Consider the following 25,387-nt stretch of genomic DNA (forward strand, 5'->3'; position numbering starts at 1 on the left):
CCGTTAGTCCGTTAGCAATTCTTGATTTCCCTAGAAGAATTCTTCATTACAATCATAATTTTAGGAAGTGATTCTGTTCTTGAAGGCGATCTTGAAACACGTGGGAACCCACTGGGCGCGAGTAGCCCTATTTCAAATTTAGAGACATTTCGAAGAACGCGGATGTGTTCTTTTTATCGCCATAAAAGATTTTTGTAATTCTATCAACCCCTGGAATCTTCCCTAAATTATTACTTGTCGACAAAGAGAAAGGCAATAATTAAGTGGCAAGTTCCAAAAAAAAAAATTATAAGTTTTGGAATAATGATAGTGACGCAGTTTGAAGACGATTACAATTATTAAAACACGTTTTAATTCTTGTAATCCAATTATATCATTCGTTAATACAAGAATAACGTTGAGCAAGAAAGTTGCAACGTCCAATCGGCCATGATTAATTACGACCCTCATTAAGAGCAGACGACCTCGTGGGCTTTTTGTTTTCGTGTCCTCTCTTCTGTGTTGTTCCGGTTGAAGCCCTTATGAATTATCATCCCCTAAAAAGATTTTTCATTTGCAATTATTCGCCACAAGTTTTAATTAACCGTAGTTGCAATCAAGCCGATTAAAAAAATTACTTCATCATGTGGCAACACGCAACATGTAAAAGCATAAAGAAATCTCAAACCGGTTCAAAAGAATGTGGACTTGGGCAACATCTTTCTTCCAAATACCTTTGTAACTTCTGTTTTCGAAGGTTAGTAACTTAGTACACCTCATGTTTCACCTGTGATATGATATCGATCCATACGTTATCGAATTAGTTCGCAAGTGTACAACCGATTTAATTGTGTAACAAAAATCATGAAATCTAGTTTAGTGAAGGAACTGACTGATAATCATTTTTGTGGCGAGAAACTGTGGTTTTAGTTTCCTTCCCAAGGTTCCTTATATGTTTTCCATCCTAGACCTCAACAACTTATGAAATATTCCCATTTGAACTATTGCATTGAAACAAGCCAGTCGAAAGCAGAATTTTTTACTTACTCACCATCACAGCACCTTTTGTTTTTGAAAGAAGTAAAATGTTTGCTCTCTTTTTATTGCTCTCAGTCTCAACGAATGGATTATCGCCTTTAATCGTAAGTCAATGAAAGTAACGACATTTTCTTATTGGATTTCTAACTAACGTGTTTTTGGGGATTATTTTAAATTTACAGATAGGAAAAGGTACGGCATAGGTAAACTTTTTTAAATTCGATTAACTGTACATTATTCCTTGCAAATGGTATTCGACAGAGCGAACAACGCCCGATTGGATAAAATGCCCTTCTCACATTGGACCGTCGACAAAATGCTTCTCAAACTCAAAAATGGATTGTTACTGTTTAGTTTCGAAAAAGGTGAGAAATTTTTCTATAGAAATGTGTGACAATGCTTGCTTGATTTTATCATCAGGTTCTCTCTTCTATTAACAAAGATGATTCGAGAAGATGCTAGCCAACATTGCCGCGATAATAACATGCATCTCCTTTCAATTGAAACCCAAGAGGAAAATGAATTTGTTATCAACTTGGTGAAGAAAAATGATGACTTAATAACAAATCAATTTTGGACTCTGGGTTACAATGCAAATTTGGACCCAAACAACTGGGGCTGGCAACAACCTAATTTGAATGTTTCTAAGCCTCTTACATACAAAAATTGGTGTCGTGGGTCCGAGCCAGATAACGGATTCGAAAACGAGCATTTTATTGCTGTCATAAATAGGTGTTGGCATGACGTACCTGGACATTTTGATTGGGCATCCGTGTGTGAACGTGAAGCGAATATCTTTGATCCGAATTTAGATGAAAAATTTTTCTTCACATTTCCGGGAGAACACAAAGCAGTCGTACCATGCCGGCCAGCAACCAACTTCGATTTATTCCGCGTAAATGTTTCTAAAGAAATTAAAAAGCCAACAAACGTTTATCATCAGGTAAAAGTGGAGAAACAATAAATTTAATTTTTCAGATTCGTGCCAACTCATTATTTCTATCCATCGTATTAGATTATACTCAACGGGACATCAGGAAACAAAAACTACGAATATGATCCGTTGGAAGGATTCGTCATTAAGAACGTGTCGGTGAGTGACAACGGAACGTACAAATGCTCAATTTTCTTAGGAATGCAAGAAGCCTGGCAGCATTTTCATGTCATTACCACAGGTTAGTAAATAAAAGACTTAACTAGAACCTTTCGGGTTAAGTATTTTGATGTTGTTCATGATAATTCCTCCACAGTGCTAAAAGCAGACCCAAGATGGGATCCATCGGAAGGAACTGACGTAACTTTGACATGTAACACACAAAAGTTAAAACTGGGAGGTCGGACTGTCGATCCTGTCGAATGGTCCGTTGTCTTTGCTATCAGCAAAAAAGAAAAGGTTTTGACACCAACAAATGCGGCTGCTATGCTTCCAATTGGTAATTCTAGCGAGATCACTCAATTCCTCATCTTAATTGTCAAACTTGTGCTGTTATTCCCGATTGTTATGACTTGTGACAGGTGTGCAATTGAAGTTTAATGATGGCATGGAAAATGGTATTTCGACATTGAAGATTTCCAACGTGTCGATCGCTATGTCAGGAACTTACAGATGTCGATCCGTGTTCCACGGTTTCAATAATTCTGTGCAATTGACATCAAATAATCTTTCCATTAATGTTCTAAGTAAGTTTAAACTAAAAAAAAGACGCGTCATAGTAACTAATTTTTTTCTCCGAACGCAGGGAATGTTGTTTGGTCTGATAAGATTTCCCGCAAAGAACTGAAAGGAATTCTGACACCTGCCACAACCAATGCGGAAAATTATCGGGTTATCCCAGTTGGATCCGATCTCCGAATATCCTGCTCTTTCGGGACTTCCGGTCATTTACGTTATTACCAGTGGCAATGGGAGCAGTTCGACGACAATCCTCAGTATACCTCAGAGGTAAGGATTCAGCTGTAGCCCTTTACTTATTGAATGATAGACTGTTGTTATAAGGGCACTTAATTTGTTTCGATTCAAAGAGAAACGATGGAATTTGGTCTCGGCTCACCGTGACAAGAAACAAAAACTCTGTGGACAGTACGGACAACTTTACTATGCTCCTGACGAACGTGGAGCGTTCTGATCGTGGCCTTTTCACTTGCCTTCTTAACGGGTCCCCTTCAACGAGCATCAGTCAATACATCTATGTCGACGGTCCGTTTTAAGTATTAAGCATTTAAACCGATTAATTAAATTTCTTTATGATCCGCGTGACAGACCGACATCAATCAGCAGAACACGCCAATTTTGATCTAGTGAGAAGTTCATGGAGAAACACATACATCAGAACGCACGGTCAACTGGCCGTTATACCCTGCCGACCAGTTCATCCCAGCATAGGAATGGACATTTTAAAGATATCAAAAGAAGAAGAAATTAAACTGGTATGAAAAAAACAAACAAAACATATCGTAATTAAATTAGTGTCCAATTTATATGCATTCGGAAATCGTTATATCGCGTCTATTTGCTAAATAGATTTAAAAGAATGAATTGAATGATTAAAGTTGTTCATGCTTCAGTTAAATCGATATTTAGATCATATCCAATGGCACAACATCTGACGATAACTACGAGTACAATCCACAAAAAGGATTCATCATCCATAGACTTTTGCCGGAACACGATGAATTGCGATCGTCGACGTCTTTTCAGTGCAAGGCAGCTGGTGGAAAAATTGAAGCGGGCCCGGAGAAGTTTTCCATTATGGTTATTGGTATTGCTTTATAGAACAAAACAGCTTTTTTAAGCGAATACCTAACACTCATTTTAATTGAATTATTTAAACTAGGAGCGTCTGTTGAATGTACGAAAGGCTGCTGGAGTACATCATCTGAACGAATCAATGGATTACTCAACGCCCGAGTTAACCCAGCTGAGCTACAACAAGGCGAGCATAAAATAGAGTTGAATTGCCATGCATACCTCAGCAATAACGAATCTGCTGTTATTGAGTGGTTTGTAATCTCTGATGGAGGCGAAGTTAAAATATCCTATTCAAAAGCGAAGGCGGGTAATTATAAATAAGTGGATGTATTTTTATAATGGTTAAACCTTTCAAACGCAATATGATTAATATTCTAACTCATTTATTTCTTAGGAATAACATTAAGTTACTCCTGGAATAAGAAAATGAAAGTGCAGAGCAGCACACTGACCATTTCCAACGTGACTGACAAATCGTTTGGTATCTACAAGTGTTTCGTAAAGGCTAACATGGGCAATTACTTTGATTCAATCAACTTGCAGGCGAGTTTTAAGAGTCCAGGTAAAGTGAACGAACAGTTGGTGAATTTCTTAACAATGTGAAAATAATTAACACGATTTGCAGCAGCTGATCCTACGGTTACCAATGTTTCGGTTTCGGTGACGATCGTCGTGGTATTTATATTTGTTGCCATTACTATTTTTCTCGTTTATTTTCGCAAGGTTAGTTATAATTTCGTAGTTTCATTTTGAATCGCTACTTCTTTGCCTGAGCTGTTCTAATATTTTACATTTAATTTTTAAGAAATTTACGAAATTAGAGCATCTTTTATATGGAGATTCCACTCAAATGAACCCAGATGAACCGCTGGATGAACAAACCGATCTGTTGTCTTATGACAAACGGTGGGAGTTTCCTAGAAATCGCTTAAGATTAGGTAACATTTTTCGAAGTGAAAGAAGTATTGCCGCCAACAATTTCAAATAAGCCCTTTGATTCAATAAAAGGAAAGCAACTGGGAGTTGGTTGTTTCGGCCGTGTGGTTCAAGCTGAGGCGGTTGGAATCAATGACGGAACGGAAAATTCTGTCAGCACTGTCGCCGTAAAGATGGTTCGATCACGAACCAATTTAGCCGCCATAGAAGGACTTGTTAGTGAATTAAAGATTTTGATTCATATGGGAGCGCATGTGAACATTGTGAATCTTCTTGGCGCCTGTACAAAAGATATTAATCGGGGTAATAGAAACCCAAACTGTTTGATAAAATTTATCGCAGCATATATAATTTGTTGTTCTTCTCGCAGGTGAACTACTCGTGATTCTCGAGTATTGCCCCTTTGGAAATCTGCGCACTTTCATAATCAACCATCGTGACACGTTCGTCAATCAAGTCAATGAAAGTGGCGAACTGATCGCAAGCGACGTAGAAAATGACGCAGATGAGGTGGTGACAACACGAAAATTAATTTGTTGGTCGTTTCAGATTGCACGGGGAATGGACTACCTCGCCAGCAAGAAGGCAATTTACTAAAATTTATAATTTTATCTCCATAGTGCATTTCTTAAAAATATTGTAAAAGGTGTTGCACGGTGATTTGGCGGCCCGCAATATTTTGCTGACCAATCACAACGTCATCAAAGTGGCCGATTTCGGACTGTCCCGCCAACTTTACAGAGATGAAAACTACACAAAGAAAAGCCGAGTATTGCTTAATAAGAGATTTGCACTTAAAATTATTCTGTAACGATATTTGTTGATATGACCTAGGGATTGCTTCCGCTCAAATGGATGGCCATCGAATCTCTGACTAACCGGATATGGTCCAGTCGATCGGACGTTTGGTCTTACGGCATCGTTTTGTGGGAGATGTTTTCACTTGGACAAATGCCTTATCAAGGTCAGTCTACTCTCTTCGTATTAATTCAAAATCGATAATAAAAATAGCAGCATTATCTTAATTTTTTTTTATACAGGATACACGGATGAATTCCTGTTCCTCCAAGCTTTGAAAAACGGCTATCGAATGGAGACACCGGAACATACTCCAAACTTCGTGGCGAAAATGATGCAAGATTGTTGGATGGCGGATCCTAAACAGCGACCGACTTTCAGCCAGATTGAGGAATTACTCGACGGTCCACTCGAGTCCTTGGTCACTTCTTTTTACTTGCAACTTAACAAAGATTGCCAACAATTAAATATCGACAAAAGGACATACGAAAACTTCAGTGTGAAACCTGTTTATAAACCTATAAGGATTAGTGTACTGAAAGGATTAATAAGCTTATAGTCCATATCTTGCCTTAATAAGACGCCTGCCTCTAATAGGAAACTCTTACGTTTAGTGTTTGTCTTAATGTGCGGAATTCAGACCTTTCGCGAGTAGCCCTGTATACAAATACAGAAACTTTCCCAAGAACTTGGGTGTTTCACTGGAATTTCCCTAAAAGATTTCCGCCAATACGATTTCGACGACGTCGACAAAGAGGAAGAGAAGTTCAAAATGAAGTAAGGTTTTAAGCTAGTGACGCAGTTTGAAGACGATTACAGTTAAAAAAGTGTAAACTTTTTTATTCTTGTAAATCCAATCGTTATTAATTCCCTCTTGGCTTTCCAGGAGGATTCTGTATGACTCTGATTCTGGATTCTCAGATTCTGGCGGTTTCGCATTCTTCTCCATTTTTCGATTTTTATGGTTTCTATCGATTTCTTACAGAAAAGTATCGTCTGCTTTTCTTTTGTTCACAATGGTTCACAAGTCAAAACTCACAAAATTTCGGAAAAAGATACGAAGATTAAGATTATTTAAAAGAACACGGAACGATCTTTTTTTTTGTGGAAACGTCCGTGGGCCGTGGCTGCACGAAAAATAAGGCAACGAATGAATTACACGGAATTATATAAATGTGGTCGGCGTGTGAACCTTGGTGTCGCTGCTCTCCATGCTCTCCACTTCATGCTTTTTGGCAGGTATAATTGAAACTAAGAATCATACAAATGGAATGATTTGGGAGCTTAAATAGAATAGTCAAACCTATTCCAAATTTGTGAAGTGTTTGTTCCTGACTAGAATTTATCATGTATAAACCCCCTGTCAATACATATAAGTTTGCACTGTAACCTTCTCCGCCTTTGTGCAGATTTGAGGCCTGAGCTAACAACATATGATATACAAGTTTCATTTGCCGGTATTGACCTGTCATCATCCAACCACAATCTCAGTATCACCATCACTTGGGTAATATTGTCATTAGTTTCATTTCTGTAGGTCCTGATAGACATTTTTATGATATGCATGACTTGCATGGAAAATTGGTCAATTTTCAACTTGTTCTTACTTGATGTTTCTGTAAATGTTTTTACCGTAACCCATTTTTTATTTTATTTTTATTTAGATAGCATCCTGTTTTATTGAATGAACTACCAATGTTGGTCAAGTCCCCCATCTGTTCTCGCTTAGGCCTACCCCATGTGAGTGTGGGTTTGTTCACGAGGACCCCCTTTTCCTATCCTGCCTGGTGGATTCAACTTCTCTGCAGCTGGATGGAGCCCTTGTGGATGTCTGGCTGTATTTCCCAGGCTTAAAGGTAAGGGAAATGTATCTATTCTTCCTTTTTTATTACTTAGTGGCGTTGGTCGTGAATTCTGACACAATACGGACTACGATTATTCCTAATTAAGCTATATGCGGTTGGCTGGAACTGTTATGTCTCTCTTGGCGTTTTTGTTTACTTAGTAAGAATTCATGAAATATCTTATATCTCATTGGTAGAACGACTGCAGATTAGGCTCGGTTTTGTACCTCACAATTTTGTCTGTAGGTAAACAAAAATATTTTAACTTGAAACACTTCAAGCAAAGTGCAACTATAACCTTTGATAACTAAGAAGGACTTGCCGCCACACCGGCACCTCCTCGTCATCAGGTAGTTGGTTAATAAAAGGATAACGTCTTGATAAAAGATGAGGGCGACATTCTTCGGCTTGCACCTGACCTAGATATCCGATGCCCTCGATGGAGTATACATATTTTTTCTTTGAGGCAGTCCGGCTTATAACAAACTTTTGTTGAAGTGCAAGATTTTTAAAAAGTAGGTCGTACGTTCGAATTCGGCCGGATGGATAAGTCAAAGTAGGTGAAATATTATCATGAGATGAGTCACATCGAAACGAGATAGGCAAAGTGCGATAACAAAATCCATCGTTCGATTATCACACGATCTTGACAGAAAAGGGGATTCGAATAGGGAATACAATTAGACAAACGTCAAGTGTACACTACACCGTGTTGTGCTCTCACGGTCCTGAAAAATTATTCCACTACAGAATGCAGACATCAGTCAACTATTTGTTTCTGGTTAGTCCTTTCTATTTTGCATTATTGATTCGCATTTTCTGACAATCGAATAACTTTTCTCTCGTTTGTTGCATAAAGATAATTGTCATTGGACTGACGACAGTTCTCGCTAATCCGACGACTCGTGCAGTTTGCCCGGAAGATTATTCTCCTTGTGTTTGCGATCTGACAGCTAATGGCCTGGAAGTCACCTGTGTGGTCTTGGCCCTTGCCGATGTCGTCAACGTCTTTTTCCGCACGCAAAATCTATTTCTCTACTCGGTTTCGTTGACAACTTCCGCCACGGGGTTGGTCGCATTACCCGCCGATCTGCTGAGTGACAAACGTGCTCAAAATATCCACCTGAATTGCCCATCCGCCACATCCCCTAAGCTCAGTCTGACGATCGATCCTGCCTCTTTTGAATTTACGCGGTTCAACACGACCCGCTTCGAGATTCACGACTGCGACTTGGCCGGCCAAACGGACATGAGATTTCTGAGCGGATTTGTGGCTCTCCATACCCTCCACTTAGAGAACACGTTAAACGTCGAGGCTATGGCAAATCTGCCCAGTTTGCCCGCTCTCAAGGAACTCGCCGTCGTCAACTGCACAGGGCTGGGAAATGTAGCCTTCCCCGATTTGACTCCTACCAGATTGGAGCGGTTGCACTTGGATGGGAACGGTTTAAACAATGAAGCAGTTGCCAATATTTTCATTGCCTTGGGCAGTTCGTCGTCTGTCAGTTCACTAAAATTGCTGTCACTAGCCAACAACGCCCTGACCAAAATTCCCACCATCGCCTCTTTCTCTCAACTGATTACCTACGAACTCTCCTACAATGCAGTCCCCTTCATGAGCCTATCGACATTGATCTTCGGCCCTCCAGTCAACTTTGTTGGCCTCAAAAATCTTTCGCTGAACGCTATTGAAGGCGACGCTTTCCAAGGTTACAACGCGCTGTCAATTCTATAACCACAAAAATGTTTCTATTTACTTTTACGCGCTTGCAGGTAATTTTACGTATGCCCAGGTGAACTTGGAGAATAACAAATTGACCGAGTTTAGGGAAGATGTCTTTAAATCGATGCTGCAACAGATGACGATTCAACCACCGGCTATTGGAGGACAAGTCCTTGTTACTGGAAGTCAGTGATTTAACGATCTTTACCTATAAACTTTGTAATCTTTCGAGTCAACATTCACTTATCATCTATTTATTGCTTAAACGTATACTAGATCCGTTCGATTGCGGATGTCCTTTGGCCTGGCTGATTCGAGACAACCAAATTCTCCTGCCCAGTGTCAAAAACGGAGTTTGCGGCGGATTCTTTAGGTTCGAGGACCTCAATCCCGATGCCTACGGAAATTGCTAGTTATGATGCGTAATAGACACACCGATCGGTCATGTCAAAAGAAAACGTTTTAAATGTGGTTGTACTTTAAATGTACGTTTTACAAAAAAGGAATGCTTTCGAACAGCATTCCGTTTCAATTTTAATTATATTCTTAGCGGCTTTCCTTTTAACTTTCCGGCTTCAATTAGAATACTAATTCTGCGATGAACTGAAACTACCCGAAACTAATTGTCCCCATTTTGCAGTTGAATAAAATCAAGGAGCTATTACCGTCAATACGAAGCGAGTTCTGTGATTTCGACAGATTTTGAGAGAAAGTGAACTTTTGCCGTGTTTTTTTATTTGAAATAATGTTCTTCTAGTACTAAAAATAGTTTGAGTGCACAATCACTTGTTGGCAAAAATAGATTCGTAGCCTAATTGTAAAAGTCAGTGAAACCCTAAATTCGCATCGGTATAAATACAGGGGGTAAACGGTGATACAAGATAGAATTCGCTTGGCCAGACCTCGTACTGGAACTCGAAAACGCTGTTGTTGTTCCCTAATTTTTGCAGAATTAAGGTAAATATAATCAGAATCAACCATCTAGCTTATATTGGAAAATCAAGTTTTATTAATTTGTTATCTAAAATTATTAGGCTTAATAGGATGCAGGCGCGGTGGCTATGTGGAGTGTTTGTGTTGGGACTTTTATTCGTTGCGGCTAGCAGCGATAAATGTCCTTATCAACCGGGCCCAGCACAGCAGACAGCCGGATATGTACCCAAACCAATTCATCCTGCAAAATCCGATTACAATACGGGTGGCCACAAACCCCAATATCCTGGCAGTCATCAGAGCTCTTGCCCCAAAGTTGGCGGATTGGAATCGCATTGCCGACCGGCCAAAGATTGCGCCGTGTGGTACGATCTCGTCCGGAAGACTCCGGGGACTGCCTGTACACTACACAATGGATATGACAGAGGACTCTGCTGTCCGGATCTTCCCATAAACAGTATAATCTACAAAATGTTGCTTAAATTCTAGACAGTCCAAAATAATTATCTTTCCCTCCTACAGTTAATAGCAGGGCGCCCTTTAAGAAACCAAGTCCCTGCGAAGACGTCAAATTAGACGATCATGTCAATAAAATCGACTTGGACGCTGTGCGCGCGGCTGTTCATCACGCAGGCCAGAATCAGATGGCATCATTGGTGGAGGCTGAGAACGGAATGGCTAGACAGAACATTTTGGTTAGACCCGGTTCAGCTCGCTACACGCACAGTTGGGTTTACTTTCAAACGGCGGATGAAGCATTGAAGAACACCGGAAACACTATGCACGGTGTTTTTTCTGGCCATAACCTCGTCCATGGGTAGTGTGATCATTTCTCTAAAACAATTCGTCCAACTATTACACTAACTTATTACATTGTAGACATCAAATTAAGCCGCAGCAAGCCCATTGTGCACTAAATCAGTTCCTTGTAAAAGACACGGGTGTCACCCACACTTGCCCCACTTTCCCGGTTTGTGATAAAAAGGCGTTGGCATCGCCCTATCGAACCATAACCGGAATTTGCAATCACGTCCATTCACCTGGCAATATCCCCTGGGGTGTGTCCAATACCCAATACCAGCGCATTCTAACCCCAGACTACGCCGATGGTAAATCCAAAATTCTCTCGTTAAAAGAATGTAAACTGCAATTCAACATTTCTTTTCAGGTTATTGGATGCCCAGACGAGCTGCGGATGGAGGCGAACTTCCCTCGTAAGAATTTAATATGACGCATATTAATTCACGTCGAACAATAACTTAGCCAATGATTTGATTGACTCCCAACAGACCCCGTGTGGTATCTCTAACCGTAGTTCGCGATGTGGATGCTCGAAGCGAGACGGACAGTATTTTTGTCATGCAATTCGGACAGGTCATTGATCACGGTATGAAATATTAACGATTAATTTGCTAATAAATAATAATTCAATTTTGTAATGGAACAGACTTGCAACAAACTCTGGAATCAAAATTGGGTAAACACATACAATTATAGCCATGAATATCAATAAGTCGTTTTTCTAATCAGCTCTACAAATTTCTCTATTTCAAAGCGGACGGATCACCAGTGCCTTGCTGCACGGAAGACGGACAATTCCTTTCTGAACAAGACTACGCTCACGGCAAGTGCTTTCCCATTGTCATTCCCAAGGACGACCCGTTTTATTCCAAGTTCAATCGACGCTGCATGGGATTCGCCCGTTCCGCTCCGGCGTGCAGAAATGACCGCAAATTTGGCTACGTGGAGCAGGTCAGTTATATTTTATATTATAGTGATTTTCTGACGAGGCCTAATGTTTCGTGTCGAATGTTTCGTGTCGTTCTATTAGGCGAACATCAACACCCACTTCTTGGATCTCTCGCCCGTCTACGGCTCGGACGATGAAGTGGCGTCCGATTTGCGGACGTTCCAAAAAGGCAGTCTGAAAGCAACTCCCGGACCAAAGAAGGGCTACTACTACGAAAAGGATTTGATGCCCGCTGACAATGATACCACTTTGGACTGTTCGTCACCCAAATCCGACAGCGACATCTACCCACTACTGGATGTCAAGTGCTTCACAGCAGGTGACATTCTTTTATTAACAAGTTCAAAAGTGTTTTGGCTTCATGGGAAATCTTCTACGTAGGTGACAATCGAGTGAATGATGCTCCTTACATGACTGTCACGCAAACCTCCCTTTTCCGCCAACACAATCGTTTGGCGGAAGAGCTGGCCGCTTTGAATCCGCACTGGGGCGACGAGCGTATCTACCAGGAGTCTAGGCGCATTTTGGTCGCACAGTGGCAGCACATGGTCTACAACGAATATCTCCCGGTTCTCATCGGTCGCAAAAAGATGCAGGAACTCGGCATTTTCCCGCTTCAGCACGGTTTCAGTCACGATTACGACGACAAAGTCAATCCGTCCGTTTTGAACGAATTCACCGTCACCGCGTTCCGTTTCGGCCACTCCCTGGTTCCTGAAAGGCAAGAGTAAGCTTACAGTTCCTTCCTCGATAAAATTTTTGTAGTTTTGGCATTCACTTCGTTTATTATGTCTAGTCTCGTCAACGAGCAGAGAGAAAAGGAGAAAAGCTTTTTGTTGCGTCGCTTGTTCTTCAAAATGCAAGAGGTTTACGTCCCCGGCAACGTCGACAAGTTCCTCATCGCCCAGGCAACTTTAGCCGGAGAAAGTGTCGATAATTATTACACTGTCGAGGTAATATCCTAAAAGCAAACGGCCTAACTGTGTCGATTAAATAATATCTATTTGATTTTATATTGCAGATGACCAACCATTTGTTCGAAGAGGCCGGCACGGGTTTCGGAATGGATTTGGTGTCGCTCGACACTCAGCGCAGTCGCGATCACGGTACGGTAGTAGTAAGTCTTATCGTGACATATTGCTCATCGCTTTATTGTTCATTACAGGTATAAGAGGCTATAACAGTTATCGGGCCGTGTGTGGCATTCCGCGCGCCAAAGACTTTGACGATCTTCTCGATTTGATTCCCGCTAGAGTTCGTTTCATTTTTTAAAGATTTAGACAGTTGAAAACAGTTGAAAATTTAACAGTAAACATTTGAACCGGACAGGTGGTTGAGGGTTTCAAGTCCATTTACGCATCTGTCGACGATATTGATTTATTCATCGCTGCCGTGTCCGAGAAGAAAGCCGAAGGTGCTATTGTGGGACCCACTTTTGCTTGCATCATTGGAGAACAATTTTTGAGGCTGAAACGTGGCGACCGCTACTTTTACGATCTCGGCGGACAGGCCGGCTCCTTCACTGAAAGTATATACAAATAGAAATTGGGATTTTTCGCTCGATGGTTCCTTCATTTGTTGTTTCAAATTTAGAACAATTGGACGAAATTAGGAAAACGAGTTATTCGCGCATCGTCTGTGACAACAGCGACATCCGTTACATGCAACCGCTAGTTTTCAAACTCATTTCCGACTTGTAAGTATTCCTTGAAATATTCGGCACGAAACGAGGCCTCATGATTTTCTATTTATTACAGGAACCCACTTGTGAAATGCGAATCTACCGACTCTATTCCTCGCATGAGCCTTCAGCCTTGGAAAGAAGCCGATATAACTGCCCGACTAAAGTATTGATGTTCTAAATCCCAGTTCTATAATATGGGTGACGGTAATATGTAGTAATAGTAACAAAACATTTTATTTCTACCTGTGGAGTAACCAAATGCAAATAAACACAAAAGGGCAAAAAGTAAAAAGAATCAGTTCCTTATCACGAATAAAATGAAGGAGCGATTTTTAGTTGCCGTCTTTGCCAACGCCCCCAACAGGCCCACCAGAGTGAAAGAAAAGCGTGAAGGTCGCAACCCAAGACACACGTGCACGTAATAAATTTCCTTATAAGAGAAAAAGAGACATCAAGGCCATTTGAAAAAACATTTTCTGTCCATTTCCTTTCATCGCCCTTTCTTCTTTTAGAAAACCTTCGCTACGCCTTTGAGTTGGAGGATTGCAGGTGTGTAGACACACAAAAGAAATGCTTACTCAACCTACATCCAAGAGGAATATGGAAACTAGTTCAAGGCTGCTTAAGTATTACTGTGCGCTCGCTTTGGGCTGCAAGTCTCGGCATTCCCCGCTAGTCTTTTGCGCTTTTCGTTGTTCCCGTCGAGCGTTCAGAGAAATCGGTCGCTGTGGCTCGTCTTCCGTTTACAAAAGTTTTCAAATTTGGTTATAAATGTGCGTCACCAGTCTATTGGAAAATGGGAAACGTCTAGTTCCGTATCCTTGAATCAGTGTCAACTTCCCTTTGAAATGGTGGTTAGAGAATTGTAGAAGAATTATCGTCGCCAGATTTGTTTGACCACATTTGACTTACAGTTAGTTGGTGATAAAAAAAGAGAGCAAACGTCAAACAACTTTTTTTCCCGGTTGTCGTTTGTTTTAAAAATCCTGCCTCGCACTGAAAACATCCATTCAGTTCCGACATCGACATGAAGTGGCCAATCGTTCAATCCGCTGTGTTGCTCTTGACTGTGTTTGGCATTCACGTGTCGACTGGCTACGAGACTTCCAAGCCCTTCAACTTTCCTGATGACGATCCTTATTACCCCCCAGCAGTTCCGTTCGCCAACAACCCGAAAGCGCCGCCACCCATCATCATTACAACCATCACTACACCGAAAATTCCAGCCCAACCAGTGATTCTCATTTGCAAATTCCTTTTTACAAGATATTCCGCCCAGCTGTTAACACTTTCACTTTTTTTTTCTAGACTCCATTCGCTCAGGTTTCCCCACAGGTATTCTCCTCAGTGTACGATGGATGTGATGGCACCAAAGGCTGTTTGGGATATCCGGCATCATGTATTCAACAACGATCCTGCTCTGCATTGGTGACCTTTGCCCAGAAAGGCCAGCGCAACGAATTTGAATTATGGGCGACCAAATCCACAGACAATTCGTTTGTCGCCGTTGGGCTGTCGGAGGACGACAAAATGGGCGACGACAGCGTGACTGAATGCACGGTGGTCAATGGCAGAGTCAACGTTTACATGTCACAAAACGACGCCACCAAAACAAACGTTCGACTCCCAAACGTAATTGAAATAATTCAACTCATTTCCCGTTATTGATGTTTGAAGAACTTAATTTTTACCATTTTTGGTTTTCACAGCCAACCGAAGGGTTGAATGTGATCAGCACGACATTCAGCGACGGCAATTTGTATTGCAAATTTGAACGCACGTCGCAGTTTGTCCTCGGCGGGAAAAAGTTGGATGCCTCTCAAAATCAAAAGTTCTTTCTACTTTTGGCTCGTGGGCCGGCCTCGAATGGCGGCCTCTCGTATCACGGCAGTGAGAAAACAGTTTCGGATCGTTCTCTCAAATTATCGGAAACTGGAGCCGTTGGGGCCAGCAAAGGTATATGACACTCGTTCGTCTTACTGGGCCTATAACTGTGTTGAATTAATTGTTTCTCTTATTCAGGCACGTTGGTTAAACTTCACGGAATCTTTATGGTTACGGCTTGGATGCTGGCCGCCTCTTGTGGACTGCTGTTGGCTCGTTATTATAAGCTCACCTGGGTGGGCCAGCAGATCATGGGCAAAGATCTTTGGTTTGTGGTGAGTTGAAATCATTTCATCGAAAATCTTTTCGATGTCTTAATTATATTCATTTCCCTTTTTGTAGTACCACGCTATTCTGATGATGGTGACATGGACGTTGACGATGATCGCTTTCATTCTCATTTTCTCGGAACTGGGAGGTTGGACTTCGATTCCCGCCAATGAAAATCCTCATGCCGTCATTGGTCTCATCACGACTCTGCTGGCCTTTATTCAGCCGATTATGGCTTACTTCCGGCCGCATCCGGACGGTCCCCGACGATACATTTTCAACTGGGCTCATTGGTTGGTTGGGAAAGCCGCCCATGTCCTTGGTGGTAAGTTTTCAAATTCAAACCAATATTTATAATGTTTGTAAGTTAAATTTTGTTTCTTTATCCGCAATTTCCAGTTGTTTGCATTTTCTTGGCCGTCGGTCTTGACAAGGCCGCCATTCCTTATTGGGTCACTTGGCTTATCGTCGTCTACTCAGTCATTTACATCCTAAGTCACATCATTTTAACGGTAGATAGTTTAATCATTTCATTTGATTAAACTTGATTATTTATTCGAAATTTTATCGGATCTCAAGTTGTCCCAGTGTTTCATGCACGCTCCTTGGAGGCCAAGACCGACCACTTCAATGGCCATGAAAGATATGTTGCCACCACGCGAGAGCTACCAAGATTCCCTTAATCTTGCCAAAAACAAGGAGGATGCTTACGTAATAATGAAGCTTTGAATTCTTTTCTCTCGTTGGCTTTTGTCTAAAATCGAATCTTTTTGGTTTGAAATCAGGGGTCCCAGTTTCGCCGAGTATATCTCTTCTTTTACGTTCTGCTGGTGACCAGTTTCAGCATCGCTGTGATAGCCACGATAGCCAAAGCCCCCTGGCCCAAGCAGTAACAAAACGCCTCACTATATCGTTAGAAAATCGAAAAGTTTCATTTCATAATTTCCCCACACATTGCATGCATTACCTACTTTTAGTGCCGTTATCGTCGTTTCGATTCTTATTTACTGCACTTTCTACTATCTATACATTCAGAGTTTCCGTTTGATCAATGTCACCTGTGGTTTCCTTCCTACTTTTGATTATGCGCAAGCCGTTGCAATCGATTGCAAGACGGAAACTGAAAAGGGAAGGTGCGGTTTTTATTTCTACTTGGGTGTTAAAGTTATTTCGTTGCTTCTAACAAACTGAATTGAAATTCCAAGTATTTCTTCCCTCGGAAATTCTTGGTAAACCTTGATGTGGATTTTAGGGTGTGGACTCTGGCCGGAATTCCATCCGGTGGAAATCTGGGGGAGAAGAAAAAGGGGCAAATGAAGGTGAGGGATGACGACATAAAGAAACGGGAAACAAAACAAATCTTTATTGTATAAAGAGGTCGTCACTTTCACCGCAATTCCGTTGTAAATTCTCTGACTTGATAACCTTATTTGGCTCTAAATTGATTGTGTTTATAGCAGTAATTAAGTAAATTGCTTAAATTAGTTTCATCTACATTTTCTTAAATCTAACCCATTTTAATATCACGGTTTCATTCAATTTGAACGTTTTTCAAAAGCCCATTGGACACAAATACTTTCTTATTTAGAGTTTACGTTTCATGAGCACGATGCAAAGGATGTAGAGGTATTAATGCAAGTGAGCGGGAATTATAAATTATCTGGATTTGAAACAGGAAACCAGTTTGATAAATCTTTGCGGTATCAATGCGGTATTGGAATTCTAACGAGAGCAGGATATTAAACGGGCATTAGAGAATGAGTTCAACACTATTGAAACTACATCGCAGAAGCAGGTGGTAAGTTTACTGCGTCTCCCCGTTGAAAAAAAAAACCTTCAAGATAGCGGTAATAAAGCAATCAATTCATTTCTAAATATCGGTTAAATAATTCCATTTTTCTTATTGGTGCACAGCGAAGAAAATGAAAATCGCCGGCACTTTAGCTGCTTGCTTGTTGTTGTCGACTTTGGGATGCTTCTCGGGGGCCCATTGGGTAAGTGGCCAACACCGTGAAAGTGATCCTTGCGAAGCCGTCGTCATGATGTCCAGTCCGTCCAAAGATGTGGTTGGTTTCCTCGCTCTAACTCAAATGAAATACGGCGTCAAGTTGGTCGGTTGGCTCATGGGTTTGAAGCCGGGCAGGCACGGAATGCACGTCCATACTTTCGGCGACGTGAAAACCGATGGCTGCACTTCGACCGGATTTCATTACAATCCGCACAACGCGACGCACGGTGGGCCCTATAGCGCAACCAACATGCGCCACGTCGGTGATTTGGGAAATGTCGTTGCCAACGAACAGGGGATTGCCGTCGTCAATATCTTTGACAGGGTCATTTCTCTTATCGGACCTCTATCCATCGACGGACGAGCCATTGTCGTTCACGCCCAAGAGGACGATTTAACACCAAAAGCCAATCCTGGTTCCCGAGTTGGCTGCGGTACCATCGTAAAAATTACCAAGACTAAAAAATATCATTGAAAATCAATTAACAAGTTATAACTGATATACTACTTGAATTTCTGCCTTTCTTTTGTCTCTTAATCCCCATTTTCTTTTCAATGTTGTCTGACTTATTTGTCAATACAATGTAGGAATTCTTCCCTGGCAAATTGGCCTATATACATTCAGCAACCTGTGTTTTGTTTTTATGAGGAAGCTTTCATTTATACCGACGCTCTTTAAAAAAAAATAATTACGCTGGTTTTCCATAAAAAATTCAAAAGAAAAAGTAATAAACTAATAATTTGTAAATTGTTCGAGCGAGCTTTAGCTCGCGATGAGCAATTTGGATTGTTGGGGGAATGGAGTGAAGACATTGACTGTGTGCGACCTCTATATTTCAGCTGCTTCTCAGCAAACAAAAGAACAACAAAAACGGGGGATAGGTGAGAGATGGCGCTCAGGTGGGCGGACCTTTCCCTTAGACACATCAGAATTGGAAGCAAAAACAAACTGTGGATCTGGCTTAACGGAAAATGTGTAAGGTGATCCATGGTTCAAATGGCCTATTTGTTGTTGTTGTTCTGATCGCCTTTATTGGCGGGATTGGGTGAGCCACGGTCGAAATTGGATCTGCGGCTATCATTGTTGTATCTAGCAAAAAGATAGAAGGAAAGAGGAATTAGTGGGCCGTCAATAATCGGATGCTGCACCTAATTCAAGTTAAATAACATAATGATAACGGGAATGAAGTGGGCGGGATGGGTGGTTAGAAGACAGTCAATGTCTTCACTCCATTCCCCCAACAATCCAAATTGCTCATCGCGAGCTAAAGCTCGCTCGAACAATTTACAAATTGTCGGTAAATTCGTTCGACATTGACTGTGTCTTTAAAGCAAGATATAATCAGATATAATAAGATATAAGATAAGACCCCCTGATGGTCGACAGTTACCAACGCCTGAAAATTGGAGCTCGTGGGAGCCCTGCTGGACTGTGTAACATGGATGCGCCACCAAATCGGCATTTCGTCTAAAAAAGGCGTCAATACTCTTTCATACGAATAGTTGTCGGAGGGTTCCTTCCCACCGTGCTGCAGCTCTTGCTGGAACGAAAATTAACAAGGAAAAGCTAATACCTCCTTGACGCCAGACAACAGAGAGTTGTGGTTCCGTTGCTTACACCAACTGCTCCAAGCGACCTCAGCGGACTGGTATGCAGGGTGCGTATTCGATCGAATTGCTCCCAGTATGAGCTCGATAATTTCCTTCGGAAAGGTTCGTTCTTCCAGACAACTCCGGAGAACCACCGAGCGATAAAACAGATGGATTCGTTCCTGTCAATGGATGACCCTCCCCCAACGGGGAGATCAGCCTACTTGGATGGGAAGAGAAGGAGCGGAATTTCCGTTGCTAGCTCTATCAGGGACGAGAGGTCAGTGGTGTTGCTAGGGCAATCTCGGCTAGTTTCCTAGTCCTTATTCGTTTCATACTGCCCCCCTCCCTTCTTTAAAAAGGATGCATCCGACGCCCTGGACAAATCCGTCGTCGGGAAAAATGAGCGGACGGCCAGATGTAAAATCTGCCTTTGAAACCACCCAAGAAGGACTTCTACGAGCCTCTTGTAAACGTGCCGAAAGCGTAAATTGCTCTCTTGACCTGATCAGATGATCATCCGGTTTGGAATCTAAGGGGATCCGAAGAGCACGGAAGTGTGCTGGGGCACTGCTATACCCGTGCGCCAAGATTAAAATCTCATCCCAATAAAGTTCGAGGCGAAGGTCGTTCTTCCGCAGGAAGGTTACCACTCCCCTTACTAGTCTGGTGAACGCCCATCACATTGAGTTTAAAACGAAGGAGGGGGGGCACGAATTCGAAGAAAACGCCCCCATTTAAACTGAAGGAATTTCAAAAGGCCTTCAAAAATAGGAAAAAATTTGAGACCGACAAGTATGAGTCAATCAAGTTCAACTTGGTGAGCCAACCCGCTCCCAAATAATTGGACGGGATCACAAATAGAATTTAGTTGTAGATATGGGGCCACCGTTGACAAATTCCACCGATCGAAAGCCGGTCTTGACAATTTAACATAAAAACGCGCTATGCGTCCAAGAGAAAAAACCCATAAAAGGAAAGGAGACTAGATTGGACATACCGAGATCCTTTAAAATTGGAATAGCGACCGCCTGAAGATGAAGGGGGGTGGCTGAAATCGCGATTCGATTGGCGTTGATCATGACCACCTTTAGATCCGGGCGCGCGAGGGGCTCCCGCGTTTTCGAGAGCGTTCAGAGTTTTCACTTGCTCGACCAGGGCCTGGGTGAACTTCGGACCGAAGAGGTGTTCTCCACCCGTTGGCAGGACAGCTTTGTCGTCTAGCAGTCCAATATTCTGCGGGTAGATTTGGGCCAGAATGTTGCGGCGTCGCGCGTTCGTGATGTCGTGGTACACCACCGCCCAGAGCTTCAGAGCTGTTTTGACCGCCTTGGCGTCGGCTCGGGATTTCTTCTTTTTCTTGAGCCGACTTGCTAGAAACATGATGGGCTTGACTAAGTCAAGGATCTTGAAGGTTTGGTTCCTGTAGATTTTCTCGATTGGGTCGATGTTGACCTTGGCTGCCGAAGATGACTTAACTGCCTTCAGCCGGATGTAGAATGCATCATCTAGATTGGGGTTGATCAGCAGGTCGGCGTTCTTCTTTAGTTTGGGTCTAAAGGCCTCTCTAGCACTTTTCGCTCGAGTGTCATCTAAACCCGATACGACCCAGTCGGCCAAACTAGCTGACTTTTCACTTGAGAGACGAAATTTCTTTACGCCTCCTCTTCTTGATGAGTCGGAGCCTGAACTACTAGAATTTGAGCTAGAATCGCTTGACTGTTCGGGATCCGACATGATGTTTGCACAACGAGAGCGAAAAGAGATCTGATGTGTCTAAGGGAAAGGTCCGCCCACCTGAGCGCCATCTCTCACCTATCCCCCGTTTTTGTTGTTCTTTTGTTTGCTGAGAAGCAGCTGAAATATAGAGGTCGCACACAGTCAATGTCGAACGAATTTACCGACAATAGATAGAAAATAGAACGAGGAAAAATAATCAGGAAACAAAATACAAAAATTCAAAATTTAATCAGTTTCGTAAAAGGGCAACATCGCTTAATCATTTCTAGCGGAGGTTCGTCTGCACTCTGCAGTGTCAACATTGTATTGTTAGTCATTCTGCTATGCAGAGTGTGGCCGACGCCGACTGATTGCTGGTTTTATCTTTACGCCAGACGTAAGTCATCACCATTTATAGTGTTTTATAAAAGACTTGGAAAATGAATTGTTTGACAGCAGTCAGCATTTTCCAAAAAAGTGCATTGACGTATAGTTGTTTCTCGATTGCCTAATGCCTGCCCCGTCCCCTTACACTTGGTTGTAACAACCCAGGTAATCCGAGGAAACGTTAGAAAACAGCTCAGGATTTCCAGATCTCATCGGTGCAAGAAGTTAGTCGTAGATTGTTTCTCTTTCAGTGAATCTCTTTCAGCGAATTTTTCAATCTCTGATGCTGATGATGCTAAAAGTGGTGGTGCTACAAGGAAATGTTCTTGTATGATTCTTACCCAATGCGACAACATCATTTAGCTGAAATATGACAAGTCTAGACCTTTCAAATACAGTGGTGTGACTTTGAAAATTGTCTGTGCCTATGGAATAATCTGGCAATGAAGACCAATCATCTCTTGAAGTGAAGTTGAACACTATCTGAACTGCTTAAACTAGCCATGATGATTGGCCGAAATAGCAATCTCCACTCCAATTGTGAATCCTCGTAGACCACAGTTTCACATTGGAAAACAAAATATCACTGTTAAAGGAAAATGTAAAAGTTAGTTCGGATCGTCGAGGCGACAGCAGCCCAGTTTTTGCCTACACGTTCCGGATTCGAAGGTGAAAATTGAGATTGATGAGATCATGATCATCCTACTAATTTTGCAGAAAATATATTTAAAACAAATCAATCTTCTATTATTATTGGGTAAGAGTTGTGTATTTCCAGAGTGCAAAGTGAGCATAATTTACTGTCAAGTTTTCTCCCCTTTTCAGCAAGCTGTTGGTGGCCAACCAGAAGAAAAGCTTGAAGGTATGCTGACTGCAATTTCATGTTGGAGAGAAGGAATACTACCACTATAACTTCAACAGCACATCACCGGTATGCACTTGATTTAGCTGACAATTTCCTTTGCTTTCATTTTGGAAGTCCAATTGTGTGGTGTTGAGCTTTTACGTTGGGTAAACTCCACTTTTCGTCGCAGTTCATTAATGTTACACATTTTTTTACAGAGCACTAAAGATCCCCACGAACATCCTTGAGCCAATGCTGGATTTGTCAATGACATAAGAGGGACTTCCACCAACGTTCTTCTCCATCCTTATCTTCAAGACGTACGCTCATCCAGCTTCACTACTTCAGTGCTTCTTATGCTGCTACTATGCTAGCCTGCTACACAACTTTTCTTGCTTCACTGGCGAGTTGGATCACTTCAGTTGCTGTGACACAGCTACACTCACTCACCACGGGATTATGGCCAGGTACCGGACAATTGACTTATTTTCGTAGATTATCTACTAGTAATCTATTTGCGTTAAACTCTGTCTGTGTCATAATTCCAAAATCAGGCCCTTCTTGCGCGGAAAAGTGTTACTTAGACTTAGAAGTGTTTCTTTTTTTCTAACGCTAGATGGCTTTTCAATTATTTTCAGCTGTCAAAACAGTCAGTTTCAGTTACTTTGCAATTCTCTTTTAACATTTATCGGCAGCTATTGTGTGGAAATTTTTTAGTGAAAACTGATGATAACTATCCCGACAACAAAGCTCACTTGTTAAATTTTCGATATTTGCATTTTTTTTCTACTTCCGGTTTGCTCATTTCAGTCAGTAGTTCAGTAAATATTCATTCGAGGAGCAAAAGAACCACATATTCGTGATCCTCGTCGAATTTGTGGTAAAGTTCATGTTATCTTTTTTACGTATTCGTACTTCCGGTTTCGAAAATTTTCCTGAACTATAGTTCAGGAAAATTCTCGATTTTGGCCAAATTTTGGATTTCGTTTAAATCACACCTAAACGACCCCATTTTTCATGGAGATCACGAATATGTGGTTTAATTTGACGACAGCTCAATGGTTGAGGCGCTGTGGCTACTTCCGGTTTACTTCCGGAAAATTTTAAAAAACTAGCAAGTGAGCTTTGTTCTGCTTACAGCTCGCAATATTGCAAGCTTGATTTTAAGTTAAAAAAATTGCATCTTTAAATCTTTGAGCAAAAAATCCGATTGTTTTTTCTATCTGTAACTTTTATGGCATGTCACTAAATAAGAATTGTTTTCTCTTTATTCATGCAAAGCAGAGGAAACATCGAGAAGATGGACACCAAAACGTCGCCGGTATCTCTAAAATGTCAGCGTGGATCATAATTTTTTGTTGGTAATATGTTTGTGTTAGTTAACCCGTTGGCTGCCACGCCTTTGTTCTCCCCTAGCTCCTTAGCACGGGCCTCCTAGAGGCCTCCTAAAGGCGTGCATTCCATCCTCCCCTGTCAGCCCGGACTTGTCAGCAATGGCAAGTCCCATATTGGCCATGGATCCTTCAGACATGGCGCGTAGAGAGTAGAGAACAACCTACGGGTTGTATGGCGTGGCAGCCAACGGGTTAACTTAAGTGTACGTATATGTGTATATGTGAGATTCTAAAAAGTGGAGGAATTGTGGGTGGAGGTGGGTGAAATAAAACACAATTCAATATTACAACTTTACTTTCTTCATTTTATTATAAAACTCGGCTAGATTAACATAAATCGCTTAGTTATAGAAGATATTTTATTTTAAGTATACTGCTCCCGTCATTTGTCTTCCCCCCCCCCCGAATATTTATATCTCCCAGAAATAATGACATTGAAAAAATGGACAAAGAAAAAAAAAAAAAACTCGCGTAAAATCTTGAGAAATCATGGATCAAAAGCCTTTCTAAGGACATCAAATGTTTACCCAATTTTTCAATTTCTATGATATTTCCTGTAGTAAACAGCACATGTCCAAAAGAGCACACGAGTACACAACACGCGAGTTTCCAAAATAAATTCCAAATCCCTCAACTACTATCTAAAATGTCGATCACGCATTTTGGCCAATGGCGCTTAGGCGTTTGTTGAGATAATACTAGTTAATTAATTTCTTTGGATTAATATAATAAGTTTGTTTTGATCTCAGACTTCAAAATATTCCATTACTAGTCGTGTCGTGTGAAACCGTCCACTTCTAATGTCGGATTTTAAAAGTTGATGTGGATTTTCTTTACTTGGTATCAGAACTTATTACTTTCCAAAGCGTCACCAGAACATACGACTAAAACTTTAAACTTTTCCGACATTAGAAAGCGACACTTAAATATTAATCCAAAGAAAAGAAAACAACAAATAGAATGACTTTTTTAAAAACTGTTAACACTAAACAAACGCCAAATGGCATAAGATATGGGGCAAACAACCGATACATTTTCCCTGAACTGTCATGTTATGCAACACCTGCCCCTCCCCCCACCCCCCAAATCAACAGGTTGGTGCAGATAATGGCCATAATGCTCGTTGTGTCCACACCAAAAGAAATGAACTGCATCATTGACTATCAATCATAGTAGTTTTCCTGTGCCCTCACTACTTCATACTGTTATACAGTTGACCAACATAAAAAATATTCCCTAAACTTAAGATAAACCCTAGACTGCAAACAGACATTGAAGCAATTCCCGTTTTCTGTAGTGGCTGGTAATTTCACCATTCCTCCCTCATGGTTTCACCCCTGGTTCTCCAAAAATCCAACTACACACCAGCCTTTTGACCACGAAGCCTAAATAGAAAAAACAAAAACTGTTAATAGCTTTGTATTAATAAATTATATTACTGACACGATTTTTACTCGTTTCTGAGATTTACATTTAGAGGAAAATGGGTGTCACTTTATTACTTAAATAGCTTATCTTTACATAAATTTGTCTGAAAGCAAATAAGTTTTACAATTTCAAGCAAAAAGTTCGAGAATATGCTAAATAAATTCTTTGGCCATGCCGCCATGGATGGACAATGGACACCATGATTTACAATATTACACCAATATTTAAATTTACAGATAAAAGTTTGTTTAAAATCTATCAACCCAGCATCAACTAATATGTTAAATTTTAAAATGTAGTAAGAAACAAAGAAAGATACTTAAAATTGACATTCAGACGAGACGAACGACTAAATCGACCACCACCAGACCACCATTGAAAACCACGCGGAATGAAACAGACGACAGCTGAAACGCGACTCCTTTCGAT

The 25,387-nt window shown here is 41.3% G+C and overlaps 6 protein-coding genes and 1 long non-coding RNA gene across 10 annotated transcripts; 5 read left to right on the top strand and 2 right to left on the bottom strand.

Annotated features, from left to right (window-relative positions):
- Positions 1 to 394: 394 nt before the first annotated feature.
- LOC124201050 (fibroblast growth factor receptor 1-like) lies at positions 395 to 7,360 on the top strand. Of its 4 annotated transcripts, XR_006877477.1 has the most exons (22): positions 395 to 1,121; positions 1,200 to 1,209; positions 1,279 to 1,382; positions 1,460 to 1,960; positions 2,033 to 2,192; positions 2,268 to 2,450; positions 2,533 to 2,697; positions 2,757 to 2,959; positions 3,040 to 3,214; positions 3,278 to 3,444; positions 3,599 to 3,776; positions 3,852 to 4,073; positions 4,161 to 4,328; positions 4,392 to 4,489; positions 4,572 to 4,704; positions 4,775 to 5,005; positions 5,073 to 5,287; positions 5,349 to 5,471; positions 5,537 to 5,666; positions 5,743 to 6,739; positions 6,910 to 7,007; positions 7,165 to 7,360. XR_006877477.1 is itself a non-coding variant. In XM_046597489.1 (21 exons), the coding sequence occupies exons 2-21, from the start codon at positions 1,065 to 1,067 to the stop codon at positions 6,057 to 6,059; spliced, it is 3,540 nt and encodes a 1,179-aa protein (XP_046453445.1). In that variant the 5' UTR covers positions 395 to 736; positions 948 to 1,064; the 3' UTR covers positions 6,060 to 6,198. The 4 variants fall into 4 exon arrangements, 3 of the variants coding, with proteins under 3 accessions (XP_046453445.1, XP_046453448.1, XP_046453446.1); XM_046597489.1 differs by lacking the exons at positions 6,910 to 7,007; positions 7,165 to 7,360 and having other exon boundaries at positions 395 to 736; positions 948 to 1,121; positions 5,743 to 6,198; XM_046597492.1 differs by lacking the exons at positions 6,910 to 7,007; positions 7,165 to 7,360 and having other exon boundaries at positions 395 to 736; positions 1,093 to 1,121; positions 5,743 to 6,198.
- Positions 7,361 to 7,586: 226 nt separating this feature from the next.
- On the top strand, positions 7,587 to 9,738 carry LOC124201053 (leucine-rich repeat and immunoglobulin-like domain-containing nogo receptor-interacting protein 2). Its single transcript, XM_046597495.1, has 4 exons — positions 7,587 to 8,125; positions 8,204 to 9,053; positions 9,118 to 9,252; positions 9,344 to 9,738. The coding sequence occupies exons 1-4, from the start codon at positions 8,096 to 8,098 to the stop codon at positions 9,478 to 9,480; spliced, it is 1,152 nt and encodes a 383-aa protein (XP_046453451.1). The 5' UTR covers positions 7,587 to 8,095; the 3' UTR covers positions 9,481 to 9,738.
- Positions 9,739 to 9,910: 172 nt separating this feature from the next.
- Positions 9,911 to 13,726, top strand: LOC124201051 (peroxidase-like). Its single transcript, XM_046597493.1, has 16 exons — positions 9,911 to 10,024; positions 10,102 to 10,457; positions 10,523 to 10,817; positions 10,880 to 11,109; positions 11,169 to 11,214; positions 11,290 to 11,387; positions 11,448 to 11,477; positions 11,556 to 11,752; positions 11,832 to 12,069; positions 12,132 to 12,477; positions 12,547 to 12,703; positions 12,772 to 12,856; positions 12,916 to 13,004; positions 13,080 to 13,278; positions 13,344 to 13,446; positions 13,508 to 13,726. Exons 2-16 carry the CDS (start codon positions 10,112 to 10,114, stop codon positions 13,602 to 13,604), a joined length of 2,556 nt encoding a protein of 851 aa, XP_046453449.1. The 5' UTR covers positions 9,911 to 10,024; positions 10,102 to 10,111; the 3' UTR covers positions 13,605 to 13,726.
- Positions 13,727 to 13,851: 125 nt separating this feature from the next.
- LOC124201052 (putative ferric-chelate reductase 1 homolog) lies at positions 13,852 to 16,636 on the top strand. The gene is made up of 8 exons (XM_046597494.1): positions 13,852 to 14,668; positions 14,743 to 15,066; positions 15,144 to 15,390; positions 15,457 to 15,593; positions 15,661 to 15,913; positions 15,988 to 16,100; positions 16,168 to 16,299; positions 16,374 to 16,636. The coding sequence occupies exons 1-8, from the start codon at positions 14,462 to 14,464 to the stop codon at positions 16,479 to 16,481; spliced, it is 1,521 nt and encodes a 506-aa protein (XP_046453450.1). The 5' UTR covers positions 13,852 to 14,461; the 3' UTR covers positions 16,482 to 16,636.
- Positions 16,637 to 17,082: 446 nt separating this feature from the next.
- Positions 17,083 to 18,202, top strand: LOC124201054 (superoxide dismutase [Cu-Zn]-like). Its single transcript, XM_046597496.1, has 2 exons — positions 17,083 to 17,435; positions 17,508 to 18,202. Exon 2 carries the CDS (start codon positions 17,511 to 17,513, stop codon positions 18,069 to 18,071), a length of 561 nt encoding a protein of 186 aa, XP_046453452.1. The 5' UTR covers positions 17,083 to 17,435; positions 17,508 to 17,510; the 3' UTR covers positions 18,072 to 18,202.
- Positions 18,203 to 18,413: 211 nt separating this feature from the next.
- LOC124201055 lies at positions 18,414 to 20,993 on the bottom strand. Its single transcript, XM_046597497.1, has 2 exons — positions 20,187 to 20,993; positions 18,414 to 18,686 (listed from the first exon to the last, which is right to left on the bottom strand). The coding sequence occupies exons 1-2, from the start codon at positions 20,921 to 20,923 to the stop codon at positions 18,599 to 18,601; spliced, it is 825 nt and encodes a 274-aa protein (XP_046453453.1). The 5' UTR covers positions 20,924 to 20,993; the 3' UTR covers positions 18,414 to 18,598.
- A 2,821-nt stretch (positions 20,994 to 23,814) lies between these two features.
- LOC124201057 lies at positions 23,815 to 25,328 on the bottom strand. The gene is made up of 2 exons (XR_006877478.1): positions 25,278 to 25,328; positions 23,815 to 24,915 (listed from the first exon to the last, which is right to left on the bottom strand). It is a non-coding gene; the product is annotated as an uncharacterized LOC124201057 (long non-coding RNA).
- Between the last annotated feature and the right edge of the window lie 59 nt (positions 25,329 to 25,387).

The sequence above is a fragment of the Daphnia pulex genome, chromosome 8, assembly GCF_021134715.1.
Source record: "Daphnia pulex isolate KAP4 chromosome 8, ASM2113471v1".
Taxonomy (NCBI): domain Eukaryota; kingdom Metazoa; phylum Arthropoda; class Branchiopoda; order Diplostraca; family Daphniidae; genus Daphnia; species Daphnia pulex.